Genomic DNA, 20,787 nt, shown 5'->3' on the forward strand with positions numbered 1-20,787 from the left:
ATTTATAAATTTTTGTGAATGTTAATATATATGGTTCAATGATTAGTCATCATGGTATATTCCCATATATAAACTATTTATCAAGTATACGACATTACAAAACCACTACCGTTTCGTCAAAATATCAACACAAACGTCTAAGTTTCCTGGAAATGAGACCATACACTTTAAAGATACTTCAAAATGACACCACGGACATGAAACTTTCAATATCGATTCTTCAAGTACACATACAACCTTTGGTGAGGATTTATAAGAGTGAAACCCAACACAACACCTTTCCTACTTCTTCTTGTCTTGGCAAAACTATACCAAGCTTTACCGATGAACTTCTCAAACACATCCTCTTTGCTTGGAGTATTTCATAACCATATCATTTTCTAGTGTCCAAATCAACTATTTCAATATCTGTTTGGTTCCACAAAAGACATTATCATGAAACTTTTCTTGGAAAATGCTGAGTAGTGATTGAAATTGATGAAGTGTAATACAATAGGAAATCTTATAGATAGATACAGAAGCATTCCTTTAAATAGTGATGATTACTTCTATAAAGAACTTTATGAAACCATATAGTAATGTACTACTACTTACCTAGGCTTTATCAAATATGAAAAGCTGGCTAAGGAAAGAGAAATGACTGAACATGGTATCAATATAAATAATTCATATTTTGACTTATTGCTCAAAATAAATAAAAAAAATAGGACCTGCACTGATAGTCGTATCTTACAGTCGCATCCAAATACATATAACCATGTTGTGTTGTAGGCCCGGTAGAAAAAAGCCTCCAGAATTACGGCAATGCATAATAAAGTATTAATAGGTGAAAAGTAATAACATTTGATGGGACATGGCACTGTGATATCAATAGGCTCTATAGAAATGTAAAAATGAAGTACATATGATGTGAGTTAAGTGTTATTAAATAATGAACACGTGAATATGCTAAAGTTGTTGCGGATATAAGCATCTGTTAAAGAAAAAGCATTGTTATGCATGATTGGAAATTCTAAAAAAAGTTGAGGAATGCATTGTCTAGCATTTCTGCTCAATGACCCGGTTTAGACAATAAATTCTAAAAAATGTTGGGAATGTTGTAATTGTCCTGGAAATAAAGAGGTGTATGGTCTTTATGAGAAATAAGTATTTAGAGGTTTTTAAGTTTGGATGTATTTCTCATAAAATGGAAACAGTATGTACCTAGGGGTTAAGTACATATTCATAGCAATTCCTGCTACCACCTGACCATATGGCAGGTATTCCAAATTAATTGTATCTTCATTACAAAATAGAAGTCGGATAAATTCATCACAATGAATATAGCAGGTATTCCAAATTAATTGTATCTTCATTACAAAATAAGATGACATGTTGTAGAGTTAGTTCTAATAAAAAGGTCATGTTGTTAATAATGGTACATAAAGGAATGCATAAATACATACAGTGGAATTGGATGCTTGAGTAAGGGTGTTATTGTCGTGTAGGTCTTCTTTGGGAACTATTGCCTTTTTGTATAAAGTCAGAAGTAATACCAGAGTAGGATTTATGGCATCCTCAATCATATGGATATTACTTCCCGGTCTTGAGTAAGCTTGATAATGGACACCTGTTTGTAGTAAGGTTGGAGCTTGTTGTCACCCTGTAGGTTTGATGTTCCTATAAGGTGTTTTTCCATATTTCAAGTTCTCGGGACCGGTAGCGACGTGGATTTGGTCACCCTAATGTAAAAAACATAAGCATTCAGAATGCAAACCTTGTAAAAACAATACTTAACAGAGAAAGAAAAAAAACCTTTGCATCTTGTATAATAGCTTCAAGATGTTGCTGGATGTTTCGTTCCTTTACAAATCATAGATCGACGATGCGGATAACAAGTTTCCAAACGTTATGTTCAGGCTTCAAATTAGCGACAAATATTGGTGGCCCTGACATGTTTTTTCACCCTACTTAAAGCATGAATACGAAGAATGAAACTCAAAAACATAAGTGTAATAAGCATAATAAACCTCCATGAACATGTTTACACGATAATGAAACTAAAACACATGAAGATGACATAAATGTGTTGATTTTCCAAACATTCTCATCAAAACATCACATACACACATTTACATTTTCAAAACTTTTAAAATCTCTTTACTGCATAAAAATCTAAATTGTAGAAATCTCACTGAATCATAAAAATCAAAACTTTAAAATCTCAAAACTTTCTAATCTCAAAACTTTATAAAATCAACTTATAAAGCTCACAACAAAATATGATGAAAAGCTACCTGTAAAAAGACATAGCTTCTTACCTGTGGAAGGTGCTTGGAATGGGAGAAGGAGAATCAGGAAATGTCTTTCGCTGGAAATGTGTGTAGAGAAGGGAGCAAATAGAATGAATGGAGAAGAGAGAATGAGAGGAAAATAGTATTGATAAGGAGTATTGAAAAGGTGTATCAAGTAGTCCACCGGGTAATACATTACTTCTTCTAATAGAAAGACCCAATGATTAATGTTGTGTTAGCAAAGAACCAATAGAAAAAATGAAAAAAGGATGCCACTTGGAAGAATGGTAAACTTTGATTGGTGGAAGCAAATTTTGAATTAGTAAATTACCATTATGGATATTTCTTAGTGCAAAGTTAAAATGAAAGAAGGGTAATTTAGAGTGTTAATATGCATGTTATAATCTTAGTTAGGTAGTTGATTAAATAAAAAGAACTAACGTGTTGAAGAATTAAAAAATTAATATAATTTTTTTTAAATTAAATAATCAAAATGAACTTCGAGACAAAATACTATATAACCAAAAAGTATACTTTAATTATAAAATTTCTATTTCTTTTTTACCATAGGCCATTTTCCACGGTGCTCGTATCATAAATGTAATGTCCATCCATTTTCTTAAATTTAAAACTTCATTTGAAATAAAATATCACATGCCACACACATTTAAAGACTTAAAATTGTTTGGATGTTTTTCTTTTGTAACTACTTTACTTTTTAATCAAATTAAACTTCACCCTAAGACTAGAAAATGCAAATCTTCTTGGCTGTAAAGTAGGTACCGAAGATGATGGCTAATTATGTTTGCATACTCGTGATATTTTACAACCTTTTATCTCATTTTATGATGACGTTGATTTCAAAAATAACATTGATCACCATGCTTCTTCTCGTACCTTACCTTCCGAGAATTGTTACAAGAATTATTATAAGAAATTACAAAAGAGCTATAAAAAAAAAATCTAAAATTTCAACAACAAATATTTATATATAAATAGATTCACAAACCAAAACGACCAAAACCAATACCCGATAACTCCATGAACCACACCCAATGTACGAGCACTACCTCTCAAGACCAAAAAGCTATCTTTCTTTTGTGGTACCCGCCACTATCTGTCCCGCCTTGCTCCAATCAACCACCCTCTCTGACTCTAGATAACCGCTCAACCCAACCACCACCCCACTCAAACCATTTGTGGACTTTACCTTGACCCAACTTAAGCCAGTAGATTTCCCCTCCATACCGTCATTCCATAACTCTGGCAACCTTCATCAACTTTGCAACTGTTTTATGACGTTTTGATTTTAGTAAATATTAAAACATGTTTTTCTTCTCTTCATCAGTTTTAAGATCATATTTCTCTAATTCTCCACCTTGAATTTAAAATCTGGTGGTATTAGTTTACCCATCAACCTCCTTAATGCTCTTTTTAATTTGAATCATTATTCAAAAAACTTGATCAAGTTCAAGCCACACTTCTTGCCACTTGCATCTAATTGCTTTCAACCACTTTTTTATGCTCCCATAATCTAATAAGCCCACAAATATGACTGTTTGACCATCGTTGACTCATTTTGCATTCGAATGCCTCTCTAAAAGTTTTTGTTTCTGAGTTTTGCAACCTTTTATCCATATTCAAAGCATAACTAGCAAGGCCCGCATAATTTTATCATTGAGACGAAACAATCTCCATTCTTACTTTATCACGAATCAAATGATAATCAAGGGTCGTTATACCATTCTCTCACTACTATTAATATCCATACCAAGAATCTCCACCTAAAACTAAGTCTTACCCACCAGAGTTTCTAATATATTCATTTATAGATCTTTGTTATTCCTACCCTTACGAAACTCACTAAAAGTAGTACATCTACAAATGGTGAATTTTGATCATCTACGTTCCACTTCACACAATTCATAACCTTTCCAACCTCTTGCATAACTATTGAAGACATAATCTATAACTTTACTATTAAGCATGATTTAATCAATATGTAAAGCTTTGACGACTGTAAAAACTAGGGGTGAAAAACCTGTATGCCCTCTCTCGCAAACGCCCGCAAAAACATGGGGCGTTATTGAGTGAGACAACATATTAGAGGGTGCAGGTCTAAAACCTTGACCCGCCTAGCAAATAAATATGGGCAAAGCATGCATGCCCGGTGGGCGGACGCGTTTTTCCACCCTTAGTCAAAATATAGTAGTTTATAAGTTTCCTACTTCAAATTTCGATAAGTATCTAGAATTCTATTCCCACAAATGGACATCTTCCAATCATGTAAGATGCTTTGACATCATTGTTATCTCAAAAATTTCATGGCAATTCAACGGTCAATTTCATTTTTATCCCTTGTCTCCTGCGGAATTGATTAAGTGCTCCAAAACAACTTATAGCCAATATATAATGCCTTCACCTCAATTCTCATAGTTGATCTTGTCATGAAAGTCTTCACTAGCTAAGGATGAAAGACTAATAACATTATAACCTTTTAAAATATATAACTCACATATTTTATAAAGCCATGACCATTTCACCATACAAAATCTTCATCACATTATGTTCAACTCTGGTGCAGTAGCCTAGATCGTGAAACATACTTATGGATAGAAAATTTAGCATAAACTCTGGAACGTGACTCACATTGTGTATAAGGAACTCATGATCATCGAATATTTTGTGTGATTGTACAAACACCATGAACCTTGCAAGCCTCATTCTCACCAAGGCGAACTATTCCACCATCCTCTATCTTCAAAGTCTCAAAGTATTATTTTCATGGACACATATGATAAGAACAACCTGAGTCAATGATCCAACTCTTTTCAGTCTTCAAACTCGACATCACTAGTGCATAAACACTTTCATAACTATCCTTATCTGAGGCAAAAACAATCTAAACAAAATCTTCATTGTCCTTTATCTTGTGTCAATCCTTCATGCAGTGACTAATTTTTTATGAAAAATAAAGCATTTTAACTTTGACTTATCAAACTTCCTAGATTTAGACACCATTCTACGTTTATTTCCTCATTTTGAGACACTCAAGCCTTCATCACTATCGTCAATCTTTGAATCTTTCACCTTGAAAAGTTCCTTAGATCTCACAGTCTTCTAAACTTCATCCAAAAAGATAGTACCTTATTCACCATAAAGAAGGACATCCTTAAATTACTCAAAATATCTAGGTAACGAACTCAACAAGAGTAAAGTCTTATCCATATCATCAATCTTCACTTCAATATTCTCCAAATCATCAACGATCTTGTGAAATTTTGTCAATTGTTCGATTATGGATTTGTTCTCTGTCATTTGGAATGAAAAGATTTGTTGTTTCAAGCACAACTTGTAAGCCAAAGACTTGATTATATATAATAATTTCAACTTAAGTTGTGATCTTCTCCCTACAAACTTCTCTTATAAATTTATCTCTGAGGCACAAGATAGTGACAATCTTGGCCTTATCCACAATCTCAATATTCTCTTTTTGTGTTAGGTAAGCAAGTATCAATGTCTCGCCTTTCAATATTTTAATACACTTGTATTGTGTTAAGTTTGCTCGTATCTTAACTTTTTAGAAACCAAAATTGTTGTATGTGGATCTTGAAGATTTTTCGATATTCCATTTAGTACTCATGGTGCTCACTTGTAAACAAAACCCTTTTCCCATGAAGGATGTCACTTGTGAAAACTTTAACAATAATAGTGGATTTGTTTATAGGTTCAGACTAGGGGTGTTCAAAAATATGGTTAACTAAATTGTATACTTGAATTGAACTGAATTGCACTATAATAAAACTGAACCAATTAAATAATTAATGAACTGAACCACTTAATTTAAACAATTCAAATTTAATTTAAAACCGGTTCAGAACCAGTTTTCTATTATAAACAAATTTAATTATATAAATTAGTTCTCACAAAAATAATAAAAAATTAATTGAGAGTAAAACTAATTCTGAAATTAAAAAATAATATATTTTTTTCAAAAATTTACAGAAAATTAAAATAAAATAATTATTTTTTTATAAAATAAAAATTCTGGAAATAAAAAAATTACAATTTATAAATAAAGAGTGATAATTGTATTCACATCAAGCTTCTAAGTTCTGAGCACTCGCAACGATATTGATCGTACCCGAATTAACACTAGTAGAAAAAGAAGACATTTCTTTTTGTTGAATTGAAATTTTCAAAACGCAGATGTTAAAAATCTACTATTTTTTCATTTTTCATTTTTCATCAATTTTTAATTATAAAATTATTTCATACATTAGTATATAACTAATATCAACATATTTGGATTTAAATAAGAATTTTAAAATTATCATTTATTAATAAAGAATAGTGATCAAGCGGACACAAGGAATAATTGAAGTGTCTATACTACAAAAAATATTTAAAAGAATATTGTAGATCGGGTTTTTTAACAAAGATGCCGTAATGGTAATTACTTTAAAAAAACATTGAAAATAAAAAAATTGAAAATAAATATTTTGAAAATATTTTTTTTTTTAATATAATATATATATATATATTTTATTTTTTTATGAAATTAAAAAAAATTGGTTTTAAAAGAGTTCAAAATATAAAATTGGTTTAAAATTGCAAATTGATTATAAACTAGTTTATAAATATAAACTGGTTCTAAACTAGTTTCAAATTGAATTGAAACCATTTTAACAGTTAATTGAATTTTTATTGAAATGGTTATTGCAAACTGAACTGAACCATAAATGTGGTTTGGTTCAGTGCAGTTCATGAACCATGAACACCCCTAGTTCAAACGCACTAAGTTATCGTTGAAATTTAATCTTAATATTAGATTCGTCAGGAGTAAAGATGGTTGATATAAAGAACAATGACAACCAAAATAAATGGACTTAAGCAATCAATAAACCAGTCAAAAATTATAAGAAAAGCCTCTTAGATACCTTTAAAGATTCTCTAAATTCTAAGAACACAACCATAGGAATTTCTATGTCTTCAATTTTGAAGTTCTCAGAATTGTGAAGACAAGAATGATAGAGGTATATATTTATATCTACTGAAACCCAACGAATCCATAGTGAAAAAACAAGGTCAATTAAACGAACGGATTCACAAACCGAAACGACCAAGCCCGATACCCATAAATCGCCCCAATCGGACATGATGACCGAAGACCGCCACCACCATCCGGTCATATCCATTGTCGTTTACCGTTGTCCGACTTCAGACAGTCGCTCCGCTCGGCTCCAGCCACCCGTCAACTCAACCCCATGAAACAACAGGTTTGGGTCGAGCCAGTTGCTCCTAACTCCAACCAGCCGTCAGCCTGGCTCAAGCCAACCGACTGCCCCGTTGGCCTGGCTCAAGCTAGCCGGATGCCCCGACTGACCGTGGCTCTGAGTTCTCCGTCAACTTTGTTTTGTTGATTTTCTAACATTCTAATTTCAAACCATGTCGAATCATGTTTTCCTTCTCTTCATCACATCACTTGAGGTTTAAGACACGCTTCTACCCATGATTGTATGTATTGCTCTTATTCTATCTATTAAAGAATCTACAACCTTTAAAGAAGTTTATGTTGGGCTACAACTAAGTAGTATTATTTTTGTAGAAATTTTCATAAAACATATTTTAAAAAAATATAAAGATAAAATGATTTTCTTTTAATCTACTACAAAACCCATAAATTTATAATAGTTCTAACATTTTTATGTAATCTTGGATTTATAAATGATTTGATTATTACAAATTTTAAAATATACGAAAAGAGATAGAAACATTATCATTAATATATAAAGAACATGCAGGGGTATAATTTTGTTTAATGTTGTGGTTTATTTGTATGAAATGAAAGGAGCCCAGAATAATTGAAAATACGGCCCAGTATGGTTGTAAAACGATTGAGCCCAGAATAATTGAAAATCCAGCCCATGAAGGTTGAAAAACGAAATGATGTAAAAAATAATAAAAAGCGCCGTTGCCGGGGATCGAACCCGGGTCACCCGCGTGACAGGCGGGAATACTTACCACTATACTACAACGACTTCTTGTTGTCAATATTTTGATAAAACACTATTCTAACTATTAATTTTACGTTATTAATACTGAAACAAGCAACGGTTCATAATTTCCTTTGTTTCCGTTTATTACATGATTTGCTTGTGCTCAGTTCTTTTCTTTTCTTTCTTATAATAAAGTGAATAAAATATAATTAACTTAAATAATATTTTCGTAATTCTTAATAAATACTGTTTTAAAATATTCATTATAAATATTAAATTTATTTACTTTTCAATAACTATTTTAAAGCATATGTTACTAACAAATTTTCTTTCCTCCAAATATTATTTAAAAAATAATTTGTTCAAAAATAAATTATATTACTTTTTCTTTTTTTAGTGAATGAATATGTATTTGTTAAATATGTACAATAATTTCATATTTTAAGTTAGGTCTTTTTGATATTAGAAAACATTAGTCTTGCTCGAGCGATATAAGGTTCAAACACAAGGTCATATATCAATTTGAATATGAAGATATAACTATTGGAAAAATAAATATTTCAAAATAAATATTTTCCGAGTTTTTTTGACTAAATATGTATTAACGTGGGTTACTATTTTGCTTTCAAATTCAACTTTAAACTGAGGGAATCTAGAAACTCTATTCCACGAACAATTCTTTAGGGGAGAAACCAAAGTTAACGTCTTAGATTTAGTCAAAATACATTGTGGAAACAATGAGCCTGTTGATTATTATATTAGTATGTCTAGGCAGATGAAATGTTTGTGTCTACCCATAATCCCCAAAATATGTAGAAGGAACTCATGATCATCGAACATTTTAAGTCTGATTGTACAAACACCATGAACCTTGCAAGTCTTATTCTCACCAAGGCGAACTATTCCACCTTCCTCCAACTTCAAAGTCTCAAAATTTTATTCTCATGGACATATATGATAACAACAACCTGAGTCAATAATCCAACTCTTTTCAGTCTCCAAACTCAATATCACTAGTGCACAAACACTTTAATAACTATCCTTATCCGAGGCAAAACCAATCTGAACAAAATCTTCATTGTCCTTTTTCTTGAGTCAATCCTTCATGAAGTGAAAGATTTTATGACAAATAAAGCATTTTAACTTTGACTTATCAAACCTCCTAAATTTAGACACCATTCTACACTCATTTCCTCCTTTTGAGACACTCAAGCCTTCATCACTATCGTCAATCTTTGAATCTTTCACCTTGAAAAGTTCCTTAGATTTCACAGTCTGTCTTCTGAACTTCATCCAAAAAAAATAGCACCTTATTCACCATAAAGAAGGGCGTCCTTGAAGTACTCAAAGTATATAGGTAATTAGCTTAACAAGAGTAAAGTCTTATCCAAGTCATCAATCTTCACTTTAATATTATCCATATCATCTACTATCTTGTGAAATTCTATCAATTATTCCACTATGAATTTGTTATATGCCATTTGAAATGAATAGAATTGTTCTTTCAAACACAACTTGTAAGCAAAATACTTGGTTATATACAACGATTCCATCTTTTTCCACATCAAAGTCATGATCTTCTCCCTATAGACTTCTCTTAGAAATTTATCTCTGAGACAAAAGATAGCGATAATTCTGGCCTTACCCACAATCTCAATATTCTCTTTTTGTGTTAGGAAAGCAAGCATAATGTATCACCTTTCAATGTTTTAATACACTTTTGTTGTGTTAAACTTGCTTATATCTTCACTTTCTAGAAGCCAAAATTGTTGTACATGGGATCTAGAAAATTTCTCGATAATCCATTTAGTACTCGTCAGGGGCGGAGCTATAGCCCAGCGAGCCCGGGCACGCGCCCGGGTTCAACCCCTTCTTTCGTTGTATACTCTTTACATAATAGTTGATTTTTTAGACAACACTAGGGGCAAAATTAGCAATTTTTAGACAAAATTAAGTGCAAAATTAGTAAAAACAGGGTGTAAAATTTTTGGACAAAATTAAGGGCAAAATTTTTAGACAAAATTAGGAATAAAATTAGTAGAAACAGGTTGTAAAATTAGTAAATACAAAGTAAATTTTTTTTTGCCCGAGCTCCCTAAAATTTCTGGCTCCGCCACTGGTACTCGTGGTGCTTACTTGTAAACAAAACTCTTTTGCCCAAGAAGGGTGTCACTTGTAGTGAAAACTCTAGCAATAATAGTGGGTTTATTTATAGGTTCAAACACACTAAGCTATCGTTGAAATTTAATTTTAATATTAAATTCGTCAAGAGTAAAAATGTGTGACACAAAGAACAATAACAACCGAAATAAATGGTCTCAACCAATCAAATAAACCAGTCAAAAAAAATTTTTTAAAACCCACAACAAGCAAGAGGAAGATAAAAGACATGAACACACAAAAAAAAACTTGCTTATTCAGTTCAACCAAACCGACCTACTTTGGAGGAGAAAGCAGCTCTCTAATTCGCTGTACTTTCAAAAATTGTTTAAAGATAATATAAGAGTTACAAGAAAATACTCATCTAAATTCCATAGAACAGGTCAAATTTTCTACCAAAATATTTCTTAAGTCTCTCCAACTGTACATATAAGAATCACACAGGCCTAAACCCAAGCCCAGAATATTTAAAAGTGTTTCTCAATCCTGTTAAATACCTCTAAAGGCTTCCCAAATTTTAAGAGCACAGTCATAGGAATTTCTCTTTGTCTTCAATTTTGAAGTTCAGATAATTGTGAAGATAAGAATGATAGAGATACATATTTATATATATTTATATATGCTTAAACCCAACGAATCCATAGTGAAAAAACAAGGACAATTAATGAACGGGTCCGCAAACCGAAACAACCAAGTCCGATACCCTTGAATCGCCCAAACCGAACATGATGACCGAAGACCGCCACCTCCATATGGTCAGACCCATTTTACCGCTGCCCGGCTCCAGCCACCCGTCAACTCGACTCCATGAAACAGCAGGTTCAGTTCGAGCCAGCCACTCCTAACTTCGACCAGCAGTCGGCCTGGCTTAAGCGAACTGACTGCCCCGTTGGCTTGGTTCAAGCTAGTCGGATGCCCCGACTGACCACGGCTCCAGTGCTCTCCATCGACTTTGTTTTGTTGATTTTCTAACATCTGATTTCCAATAATCTTGAATCATGTTTTCCTTCTCTTCCATCACATGAGGTTTAAGACACACTTCTACACATGATATGCATTTATTGCTCTCATTCTATCTATTAAAGAGCCTACAGCCTTTAAAGAAGTTTCTCAACATCCATGTTAGGCTACAACTAAAAATTCTGAACTGGAGTTTGGATGCAGTGAACCAAAGGAATAGTCAGGTTCTCACTACCTTCCTTGTAGTAACAAACTCATTGAATGTGAATGAGTTTTCAAAGGTAAATTACAAGACTAATGACATCATAGAAAGATACAAAGGAGCATTTAGTGGCAAAAAGTTTTACACAGATTAAAGGTATTGGTTTTTATGACACTTACTCAATTGTTCACTTATTTTTTTTAACGAAATGAAAATTAGTTCACTTATCTATGGTGGCTAAAAAAATGATTATAACAGGACATGAAAAAAAGTGAAAAGCAAACTTATTCTATATACACAGATAAAACCTACAACTTACAGTTTCAACCAACACTTCTTTCATGACTGTTGCTTATTCTTTCTATCTATAGCACTGCAAACTAAAACTGATTATTGTGTGGAGTTGAAGACTCAGATGGACTAGTTGAAGCGTCACTTGCTTCTGTATTTATAGATCCAACAGAACCATTTCCATCTTCATTCTCAGCAACCACTGCTGGTATATTAACCGAACCTGCTCTTTCCATCTCTTTCTCGAGTTCTTCTTCACGGCGCAACGCGGTAAACTGAGTGTCAAGTGACTTGGCTGCTGATAACCATGCAAGAACAATCACAAGAAGAACACCTCCCAAGTATGGAGTTGAATTAGCCAGTGAACCAAAAGTTAGAATCATGAACTGCTGAATTAGAGCACCGCCGGATTTTCCTAACGGATTGCACACAACATCAATGGCTGCCTTCCCTTTCACCTACAATAACAAGTTTAACATGTGTTATTAAGGCTCAAATTTTTAAAGCCGCGTAATTTTAGAGTCCCAAACCTTGGTATCTTCGTCTAAGGGTATGTAGGCCATTTCTTTGCATGGATCAAATAAGCTGTACTTAGCACTTTTGCTGAATATGTTTTGCAAGGCTCCAACATATACAGCTGCTAGCAGTGGAGTCAATCCAAGCTTTCCAATAACCGGTGCGAGTGGATCTCCGAATAATATGAGAGAAAAGAAACCAACTCCAGTCATAAGCAGTACAGTAGGTGTGATCTTTGCAGCAACTCCCCATCCATATTTGTCAAAGATAAATTGGCTCACAAGCATCATCGTGAAGGTAGCGATTCCGGTTGCGGTTGAGAAATCTCCCATAAAGGATGAATACTCGTTCGGACTAGGAAACTGCACAATTCTCAAAGGTGAGTGTGAGGGGAAAAAAGAGGCACGCAACAAAATGGCAAGTGAAAAAAGTTTTATATTACTTGAGCTTTGAGCTTTGATTTCCATGTAACTTCAACAAGATTAATGCTTATTCCATATGCAACCACTAAAGTTGCAAGATCCCTTATATATCTTGAAGACATCAAGAACTTCAAGCTCTCCATTGTTCCCATTTTAGGCTTCTCCTAAAACAATGCATACCGATGTAAAATGTCAGTCGGGTTTCAGTAACCATGAGAGTATCTGCAGTTGCACGCAGATGATATCTTGATTTACTTATATAGCTTTTCTCAATGTCATATACATACATGAGCCAATCATGTTATAAAAAATAACACTTAATCTAAATACTAGATTAAAAGCCAAATTTCAAGGGGAAAAACAAAATTCAAATACAGTTTAGCATGAAAGGCAAAATTAGAAATCAAACAAATATTGAAGAATGCTATATTATTACTTTGCTTCGAAAAGAGTACCTTTTTCTTCTTGCTACGAGCGGGAAGAGGAACATAATTGTTCACCCACCAATAGAGAAAACAGATAACAAGTCCCATACCAACAACAATACTCATCATTGCTTTTAGAGAGACGGCCCATCCATCAACACCAGGACCTAAAGTTTTCCTCAGATTAGAAAAGTACTTGACAGTCCGGCCAGAGAATACAAGAGCTACATTGGCCCCAAGTCCGAACAGCGGATAGAATCGCTTTGCTTCATCAACCGTAGTTATCTGCAGGAAAAAAGTTAGTATTCTCATTTCTCCTTCACAAACACTAAATACTTCATAATGAGTTGGTTCCGATAAACGCCTTAACAAAAAAAATACTAAGATGACATCATGATTAGTTTAGGATATCATAATAAAAAAATGATCGTTCGACAAGATTATAACAGAACCGAACCAATCCAAAAATGAACTAATAGCATCAAAAACTACCTGATTGGCAAGCCCCCAAAACAGGACAGAAATCACAACACTCCCCCACAATTCAGCCATGACATAGAACAAGCAGAAACTCCAAATTCTCATAATAGCAAGCGGACCAAGAAACCGCGGTCCAAGGACATTAAGAAGTTGATCAGCAAATGCATCAGGGTGAATATAGTTGCTAAGAGGATACAAAACAAACCCAAAAGCACCAAAGAAAGCAATAAAAGGAACAATAACAGAATAAAAAAGTACTTGTTTAGACAAAACATTAGCCAATTTTGTATACAACAACATGAAACCAATAGCCATAGGAAGATTCACCCAAGTTTTCAAAAAAGGTATAATCTCAGCACTGCTTCCTCTAGCAGTAACAACAAGAACATCTTTTGTGTCTCTTAGAATTGTGTAATTGAACAAGATACAAAAGAACATCATCCCAAGAGGTATAATCTTCTTGAGTGTGGTAACTTCAACACCCAAAAGCTTTTGTTTCTCAGTTTCTGATTCATCAAAAACTGCTTCTCCATCACCACCACAACCAGAAGCAGCAGCAGCAGCAGCTTCAGCTTTGCATATGAACAAATTTTTGTCTTTTTGATCAAAGTTCTTAGCTTTTAAGGTAGAGCTATTGAGTTTGTGCAACTCATTATTAGTTAGAGAAAACCCACCAAGGATTTTGGGGTTTGGTGAGAAAAATCTATGCTTTAAGCCATGTGATGGGTTTAAGAATCTGTTATGGGGGTTTATGGGAAGAGAGAGAAACCCTTTTGAATGAAGAACAACCTCCATGTCAAAATGAAGAGTTCAAGAAAACATGAGCAATGAAGGGTAATGGTGGAGAAGATGGATTATATATTCTTGAAAGGGAGAAAAGTGGGAGATACAAATATCTTTGCTTTTATATGCCTAAAGAATCTTCCAAAAAAGGTGGAGAAAGACAGGAAAAATTAAATTTGAAAATAGATTCTTTTGTGTGAATTGTTAAATTTTTTGTGAGGTTGAAATTTCAATTTTAAGAATAGAATTTGTGAGAGATGAATTATGCAACAAATGGAATGTGAAAGTGAAGTGAAATTGACCAATCATAAAACGCATATTATACTATAGTATATAGAGAAAGAATAGTGCTTACATTTTTAACTTTCATTTTTATTTGATTAAAGATAAGTTTGTTTTGGATTTTTTTTTTAAATAATTTTTTTAATGTTGCATAATTCTATGTAAAAAAAATTACAAAGAAATTTATCATAAAAGTTTAAAATGAAAATTTGGTTTGAATGGTTATTAGTTTGGATATTTTATTTTTTATTAAAACTTTTTTAATATTAAAATTTCAAAAAATCACTTTATTTTGAAACTATTTGAAATAAATTTTTATAAAAATTATTTTTGAAATACCATTTTTCAAAAAACTTGCGATTTTGACTATGTTTTAGTCTTTAATAATATTTGTTTATGTTATAGAATATCAAAAGTAATGTTTTAATTTAAAAAATTTTATAATATTTTAAAAAATAATTTTGTAAAATCTATTTTCAAAAACTCAAAAAAATAATACATTTTTTTTAAAGATGAAACAAATAAACCCTAAAATTCAAGTATTTCCCACCAAAATTTATGTTGGAATAGAGCTCATATAGTTTTAACTTATAAAAAAGTGTGTTAAAAATATGTAATATTAGCTAGTCATCATAGACGTCACAAAGAATGACAATAAATTTTAATATTTTCATGTGCATTTATAAAAAAATAAGGATTTTTTTTCTAACAAATAAGTCTTTGTTCAAAAATCTTGAAAAATTACGGTGATATCGTGCGATTTGCAAAAGCTATTAATAATAGCTTCCGAAAACATCGAAAAGAGACTTTAAACTTGTGTTGGTAGTGGTGGGTCAAGTTTTCAAACACACACTAAAACTAAAAGTATTCACATCCATACAATCCAACCAGTGTTTTAAAAATCGGACCGGTCATCGAACCGGTGAGGGTACTGGGTCACTGGTTTATCAGTCTAACCACTGAGTCACTGGTCGAACCGCACGACCAAACTGGATAACTCGGTTGAATAGACCTGTCATTATATAGGTATAAAATCGATCGAACCGGATGATTCAGTCTCTAAAAAAATATAACTAGCTTTTAAATTTTTTAAAAATATCATATCATAAATTCACAATTTCATAACTTAAATTCAAATTTTAAACAAAGCTATCACGCATAACAAAATAGTAAAAAATTACAAAGTCTAATTGCAAACAAAGTCTAATTACAACATAATCTAAACAAAGTCTAATTACAACATAATTTAATTGAATAGTTTATAACAAAATAACTCCAATGTGTACCAAATTTAATTCAAAATAGAATCCTCCTAAAAAAAAAATCAAATAAAATTCAATATGTTATGCTATTTAAGAAAATTTATTAGCAAAGATAGCAAATAGACAATAAAATTTTTAATTTGTCATTAACGAAAAAAACTATGTGAGAATGCTATTTAAGTAATACACTATTAAATATATTAAAAAAAAAGTTAAAAAAAAGTTTAAAAGAAATGTTAAAAAAATTAAAAAAAAAAACAATTAAACCGCCGGTTTTCACCGGTTTGATGGCATACTCGATCCGACTATTGAACCAGACCGGTTCCCGGTTCCCGGTTCGACTAGTCGGTCCAGTCCGGTTTTTAAAATACTGAACCCAACTACATTTTTCAAATATCCATATCACTCATCTAAAATTCTAAAATGGATCCCAACTACAAAGAATTGTTACATTTATTACTAATATTATTTCTTTTTTTATTATATTTTTATTTCAAAATTTCACATGTGGGCAGCATTAATTTTGTAAAGCATTCTTCCGACATTATTGTCATTCATTTAAGAGTCATCTTTGAAGGTGTGTAAGGTGGAAGGACTATTGCACAGGACCTCACAATTATCAAGGTTAAATTATAGTTAAGGGTAATGCTAACAAGTGCCCCAAGGGTACTGGTTAAGAGTTTAAAATGGTATATTTTGTTTATTAAACACTTTTATTAAATGTAGTGAAAATTAAAATAATTGACTATTGTAAGAAATAAAAGGTATCTTTTTCTTAAAAACACTTGTATTCAATGCATTGCAAGTTTAAATAATTGATTTATTTAAAGAATGTTTTTTATATTTGGAATCCTTAAACAGTGCTCCGAGGGCACTCGTTAGCATGACCCTATAGTTAAATATAGCTTCATAAAATATTTGTCAAGTTAAATCGTAATTAAATTATGACAAATCAACGCAGAACCTCTTAAAAATGGTGAATTCTTATTTAGCCACCTCAAAAAGGTGGGTAAAGTTACCTTTAGTGTAAAATGCATTGAAAATATCAAATAATTGTTCTATATGATAAATAATTAAATACATAAAAATTAAATGGTATCATCTGATTGGTGGAATGTACACTACCCATCTTTTTGTGATGGGTAGAGAAGTTGTACCCCTTAAAAATTTGATAACTATGAGTGATATTATGAAAATTATTTGTATTTATTGAAATTTTTGAGATACCCATCCATATGGGTGCTCCAAGTAAGTATTTGTTTGATTTCACTTCTAAAATGTCAAAAATCAAATTATTTCAAAAACGGATAGGAAACATGACATAATACTCATTGCCCAATATGCATAAGGGCAAGCACTAGATTAATTAGAAGACCAAATTCCTAATATATCACCTCTTATATTGCCCAATGACCAAATAACACGCTGGCATAAAAGTATATATGTCTTTGACAAGTCTAGAAACATTTAATTCAGAGTTGGGACTTGGGAAAATGAAGATTTTGGAATTAATACCATGGAAAAACCAGTCAATGTTGATCAAAATCTTTGAATGAAAATTCATCTATATCTAAGATTTCTGTTCTCATTCTTTATTGGAGAAAGTTTCATGAAGAAAAACAAAACAAATTTTGGCATTTGGTGCTAACAGTTTCTTTCCTATTTGTTCACTTAAACGTGAGATTTTGTTCTACTCTTCTACAAACGTGAAAGAAAGGATCACAAAAGTGTAATTGCTTACATGTTGCTTTTATGTTCTTCTTTTCTTTCTAGTAACTATCAACTAAAATAAAATTAAAGTTTCACTATGTTGGAACTTGGAAGTAGTACTCCTCAGGCTCAGTCACATTTACTCTTTGATTATATTTATAAGAAAGAAAGAAGAAAAAAACTAACTTTGCACCCCTTAAAAAAACTCTATTTGGTTTTGTATGATGTGCTTTATTTACAATATTTACTTATTTTATATTATTTGTATTTATTATCAAGGCAGAGTTTCACATTATTATGTTGAAGATTAAAATAATAATATACTATATTTATATGAATTAAAATTTTATATCATTTGTATTTATTATCAAGGCAGAGTTTCACATTATTATGTTGAAGATTAAAATAATAATATACTATATTTATATGAATTAAAATTGATTTTAGGTAAGTTCTGATGTTTTGTAGAAAAAAATAACTCTTTTAAATTTTGCATTTTGAGACTTTTTAGGGTAAGTTCTGATGTGAAACGAGACACTAAATTTGGGCCCAGTATAATTGAAAATCCGGCCCAGTATGGTTGTAAAACGTTGTGAAACGAGACAGTAAATTTGGGCCCAGAATAATTGAAAATCCGGCCCAGTATGGTTGTAAAACGAAATGATGGAAAAAAGAATAAAAAAACGCCGTTGCCGGGGATCGAACCCGGGTCACCCGCGTGACAGGCGGGAATACTTACCACTATACTACAACGACTTCTTGTTGTAATTTTGGTAGAGTATTATTCTAACTATGAGCCATTCGTTATTAATTAATACTAAAACAAGCAGTAGTTCATAATTTCCTTTGTTTCCGTTTATTACTTGATTTGCTTGTGCTCAGATCTTTTCTTTTCTTTCCCATAATAAAGTGAATAAAATTTAATTAATTTAAATAATAAATACTGTTTTAAAATATTCATCATAAATATTTAATTTATTTACTTTTCAATAACTATTTTAAAGTTATAAGCTACGAAAAGTTACTAGTAACAACTTTTCTTTCCTTCAAATATTATTTAAAAAATGATTTGTTCAAAAATAAATTATATTACTTTTTCTTTTTTAGTAAGTTAACATGTATTTTTTATATATGTATAATATCAAATTTCATATTGGAAGTTAGCTTTTTTTTTTAGTGTCTCGCTCAAGCGATATAAGGTTAAAACACAAGTTCATATATCAATTCGAATATAAAGATATAACTATTGGAAAAAATAAATATTTCAAAATAAATATTTTTCGAGTTCTTTGACTAAATATGCATTAACATGGTTTACTATTTTGCTTTCAAATTCAACTTTAAACTGAGGGAATCTAGAAACTCTATTCCACGAACAATTCTTTAAGGGAGAAATCAAAGTTAACGTCTTAGATTTAGTCAGAATATATTGTGGAAACAATGAGTTTGTTGATTATTATATTAGTATGTCTAGGCAGATGAAATGTTTGTGTCTACCCATAATCTCAAAATATGATTTAGTATAGATGATTGCGACAGATTTCAACTATGATATTTGAATTAAGATGGTTAGACAACAACTAAGAAAAAATAAAGGGAAGAAAAGACTCCCTCAAAATGATAAAGGTCCTTACGAGATAAAGTGAAAATTTGTTAGATGATCCTTGCAACACATCAAGTTATCAGAGTGTTAACCTAGATGAATTGAAACCTAGGTGTTAGCCTGAGATTTTTAACTTAGCTTTTTCTACATAAATGTGGAATACGAGGTGTGTATAAAAACTAAGTGTAGGTAGCTAAGCCATGTTGTCAACACCAAGTTGCAAATTTGACAAGTGGAGTTTTAGACAGATATAATTAAGTAACTCGAAGACATTTTTTATAGCAGTAACGTTTTGGAGCGATTCGAGAACCAAAGGCACGTGGAAATACATCAGAAGATACATGCCAAATTATAAAGATATAACTGTTATTCACAGTTATTAATGTACATAGCATACAAGTAGATTTCGTTTTTGTAAGTGGTTAGTATTTTAATTTATTCTCTTTAGAACCCTCATATCCGATTTACTGAGATCTTGAGTCTATGAGAAATGTACGAATTTGTATCTCATCTTTGATTAAAACATTTTTTATTGTTTTTGTTTTTGTAATTTACTACTAAAGTTGATCATATAGATAAAAAGACATTTGATAAAAAGTTAGCTAACATTTCACCCTCTTTTCTTGTTGGAGCAAGATTCTCTTTATAAGGAGATGTTTTTATTCAATGAAGTTACATCCTACTCGTGGGTTCGTGTAGGAACATGAGGTCATGGGAAATGGGTCTGACAAATGAACCACTGCAGGTATTGGGTGATTCGTGACAGATGATATCGATGATTGAATCGAGCATATTAGCTCGAATTGCGGCCTATATGACCAAAAATAGAAGAATGGCGACCTTGGAGGTCGGTTTCCAACAAAAAAATTTGTCGAAGCCAATCCAATTGAAACTGATAAAACGAATGAGACTAGTGAGAATCTTGTCTCTAAGTTGGTAGACAAAGAGCATTCAACAATGGCTGAGAGGGAAAATCAGAAGCCAAAGGCTCGGTTGTATCTATGATGACGAGTCTTTGGGATTTGAAAAAGATCCATCGGTTTCAGCCTAGAAGATCTAAGCTCAAGACCCTATAGAGGAAGTCAATTTAGGAGATGGAATAGTTAAAAGACCAACATATATAAGTGCAAAGATCGATCCAAGCTTGAGAGTCTATATGATTAAGTTGCTAAAAGAATTCAAATATTGATTTGCTTTGAATTATTATGAAATGTCAGACCTCGGTCGAGATTTGGTGGGGTTAAAGCTGCCAATTCGACCCGATAAAAAGCCAGTGAAGAAAATGCCAATGAGTTTTGCACCAGAGGTGATGACAAAGATCAAAGAATAAATTGAAAGGCTTTTAAGGAATAAATTCATAAGAACTACCAGGTGTGTTGAATGGTTAGGAAATATAGTCCATGTTATTAAAAAGAATAA

At 31.9% G+C, this 20,787-nt stretch overlaps 1 protein-coding gene, 1 long non-coding RNA gene and 2 other non-coding genes across 5 annotated transcripts; all 4 read right to left on the minus strand.

Annotated features, from left to right (window-relative positions):
* Positions 1–3: 3 nt before the first annotated feature.
* On the minus strand, positions 4–2,439 carry LOC131624929 (uncharacterized). 2 transcript variants are annotated; one of them, XR_009290688.1, is made up of 3 exons: positions 2,301–2,439; positions 1,795–1,946; positions 4–1,721 (listed from the first exon to the last, which is right to left on the minus strand). It is a non-coding gene; the product is annotated as an uncharacterized LOC131624929 (long non-coding RNA). The 2 variants fall into 2 exon arrangements; XR_009290689.1 differs by having other exon boundaries at positions 1,795–1,928; positions 2,301–2,433.
* Positions 2,440–8,242: 5,803 nt separating this feature from the next.
* Positions 8,243–8,314, minus strand: TRNAD-GUC (transfer RNA aspartic acid (anticodon GUC)). Its single transcript has one exon. It is a non-coding gene; the product is annotated as a tRNA-Asp (tRNA).
* A 3,552-nt stretch (positions 8,315–11,866) lies between these two features.
* LOC131624968 (ADP,ATP carrier protein 1, chloroplastic-like) lies at positions 11,867–14,606 on the minus strand. The gene is made up of 5 exons (XM_058895892.1): positions 13,741–14,606; positions 13,279–13,533; positions 12,844–12,987; positions 12,416–12,763; positions 11,867–12,343 (listed from the first exon to the last, which is right to left on the minus strand). Exons 1-5 carry the CDS (start codon positions 14,521–14,523, stop codon positions 11,975–11,977), a joined length of 1,899 nt encoding a protein of 632 aa, XP_058751875.1. The 5' UTR covers positions 14,524–14,606; the 3' UTR covers positions 11,867–11,974.
* Positions 14,607–18,449: 3,843 nt separating this feature from the next.
* TRNAD-GUC (transfer RNA aspartic acid (anticodon GUC)) lies at positions 18,450–18,521 on the minus strand. Its single transcript has one exon. It is a non-coding gene; the product is annotated as a tRNA-Asp (tRNA).
* Positions 18,522–20,787: the final 2,266 nt, after the last annotated feature.

Source organism: Vicia villosa, unplaced genomic scaffold, assembly GCF_029867415.1.
Source record: "Vicia villosa cultivar HV-30 ecotype Madison, WI unplaced genomic scaffold, Vvil1.0 ctg.000175F_1_1, whole genome shotgun sequence".
Classification (NCBI taxonomy): Eukaryota; Viridiplantae; Streptophyta; class Magnoliopsida; order Fabales; family Fabaceae; genus Vicia; species Vicia villosa.

Excerpts from the sequence above, each read along its gene's own strand:
- LOC131624968 (XM_058895892.1), bottom strand. The coding sequence starts at position 14,523 with ATGGAGGTTGTTCTTCATTCAAAAGGGTTTCTCTCTCTTCCCATAAAC. Across the intron at positions 13,534-13,740 it reads TTTGGGGGCTTGCCAATCAG|ATAACTACGGTTGATGAAGC; the intron begins GTAGTTTTTGAT and ends TTTTTCCTGCAG. Across the intron at positions 12,344-12,415 it reads CCTTAGACGAAGATACCAAG|GTGAAAGGGAAGGCAGCCAT; the intron begins GTTTGGGACTCT and ends TTGTTATTGTAG.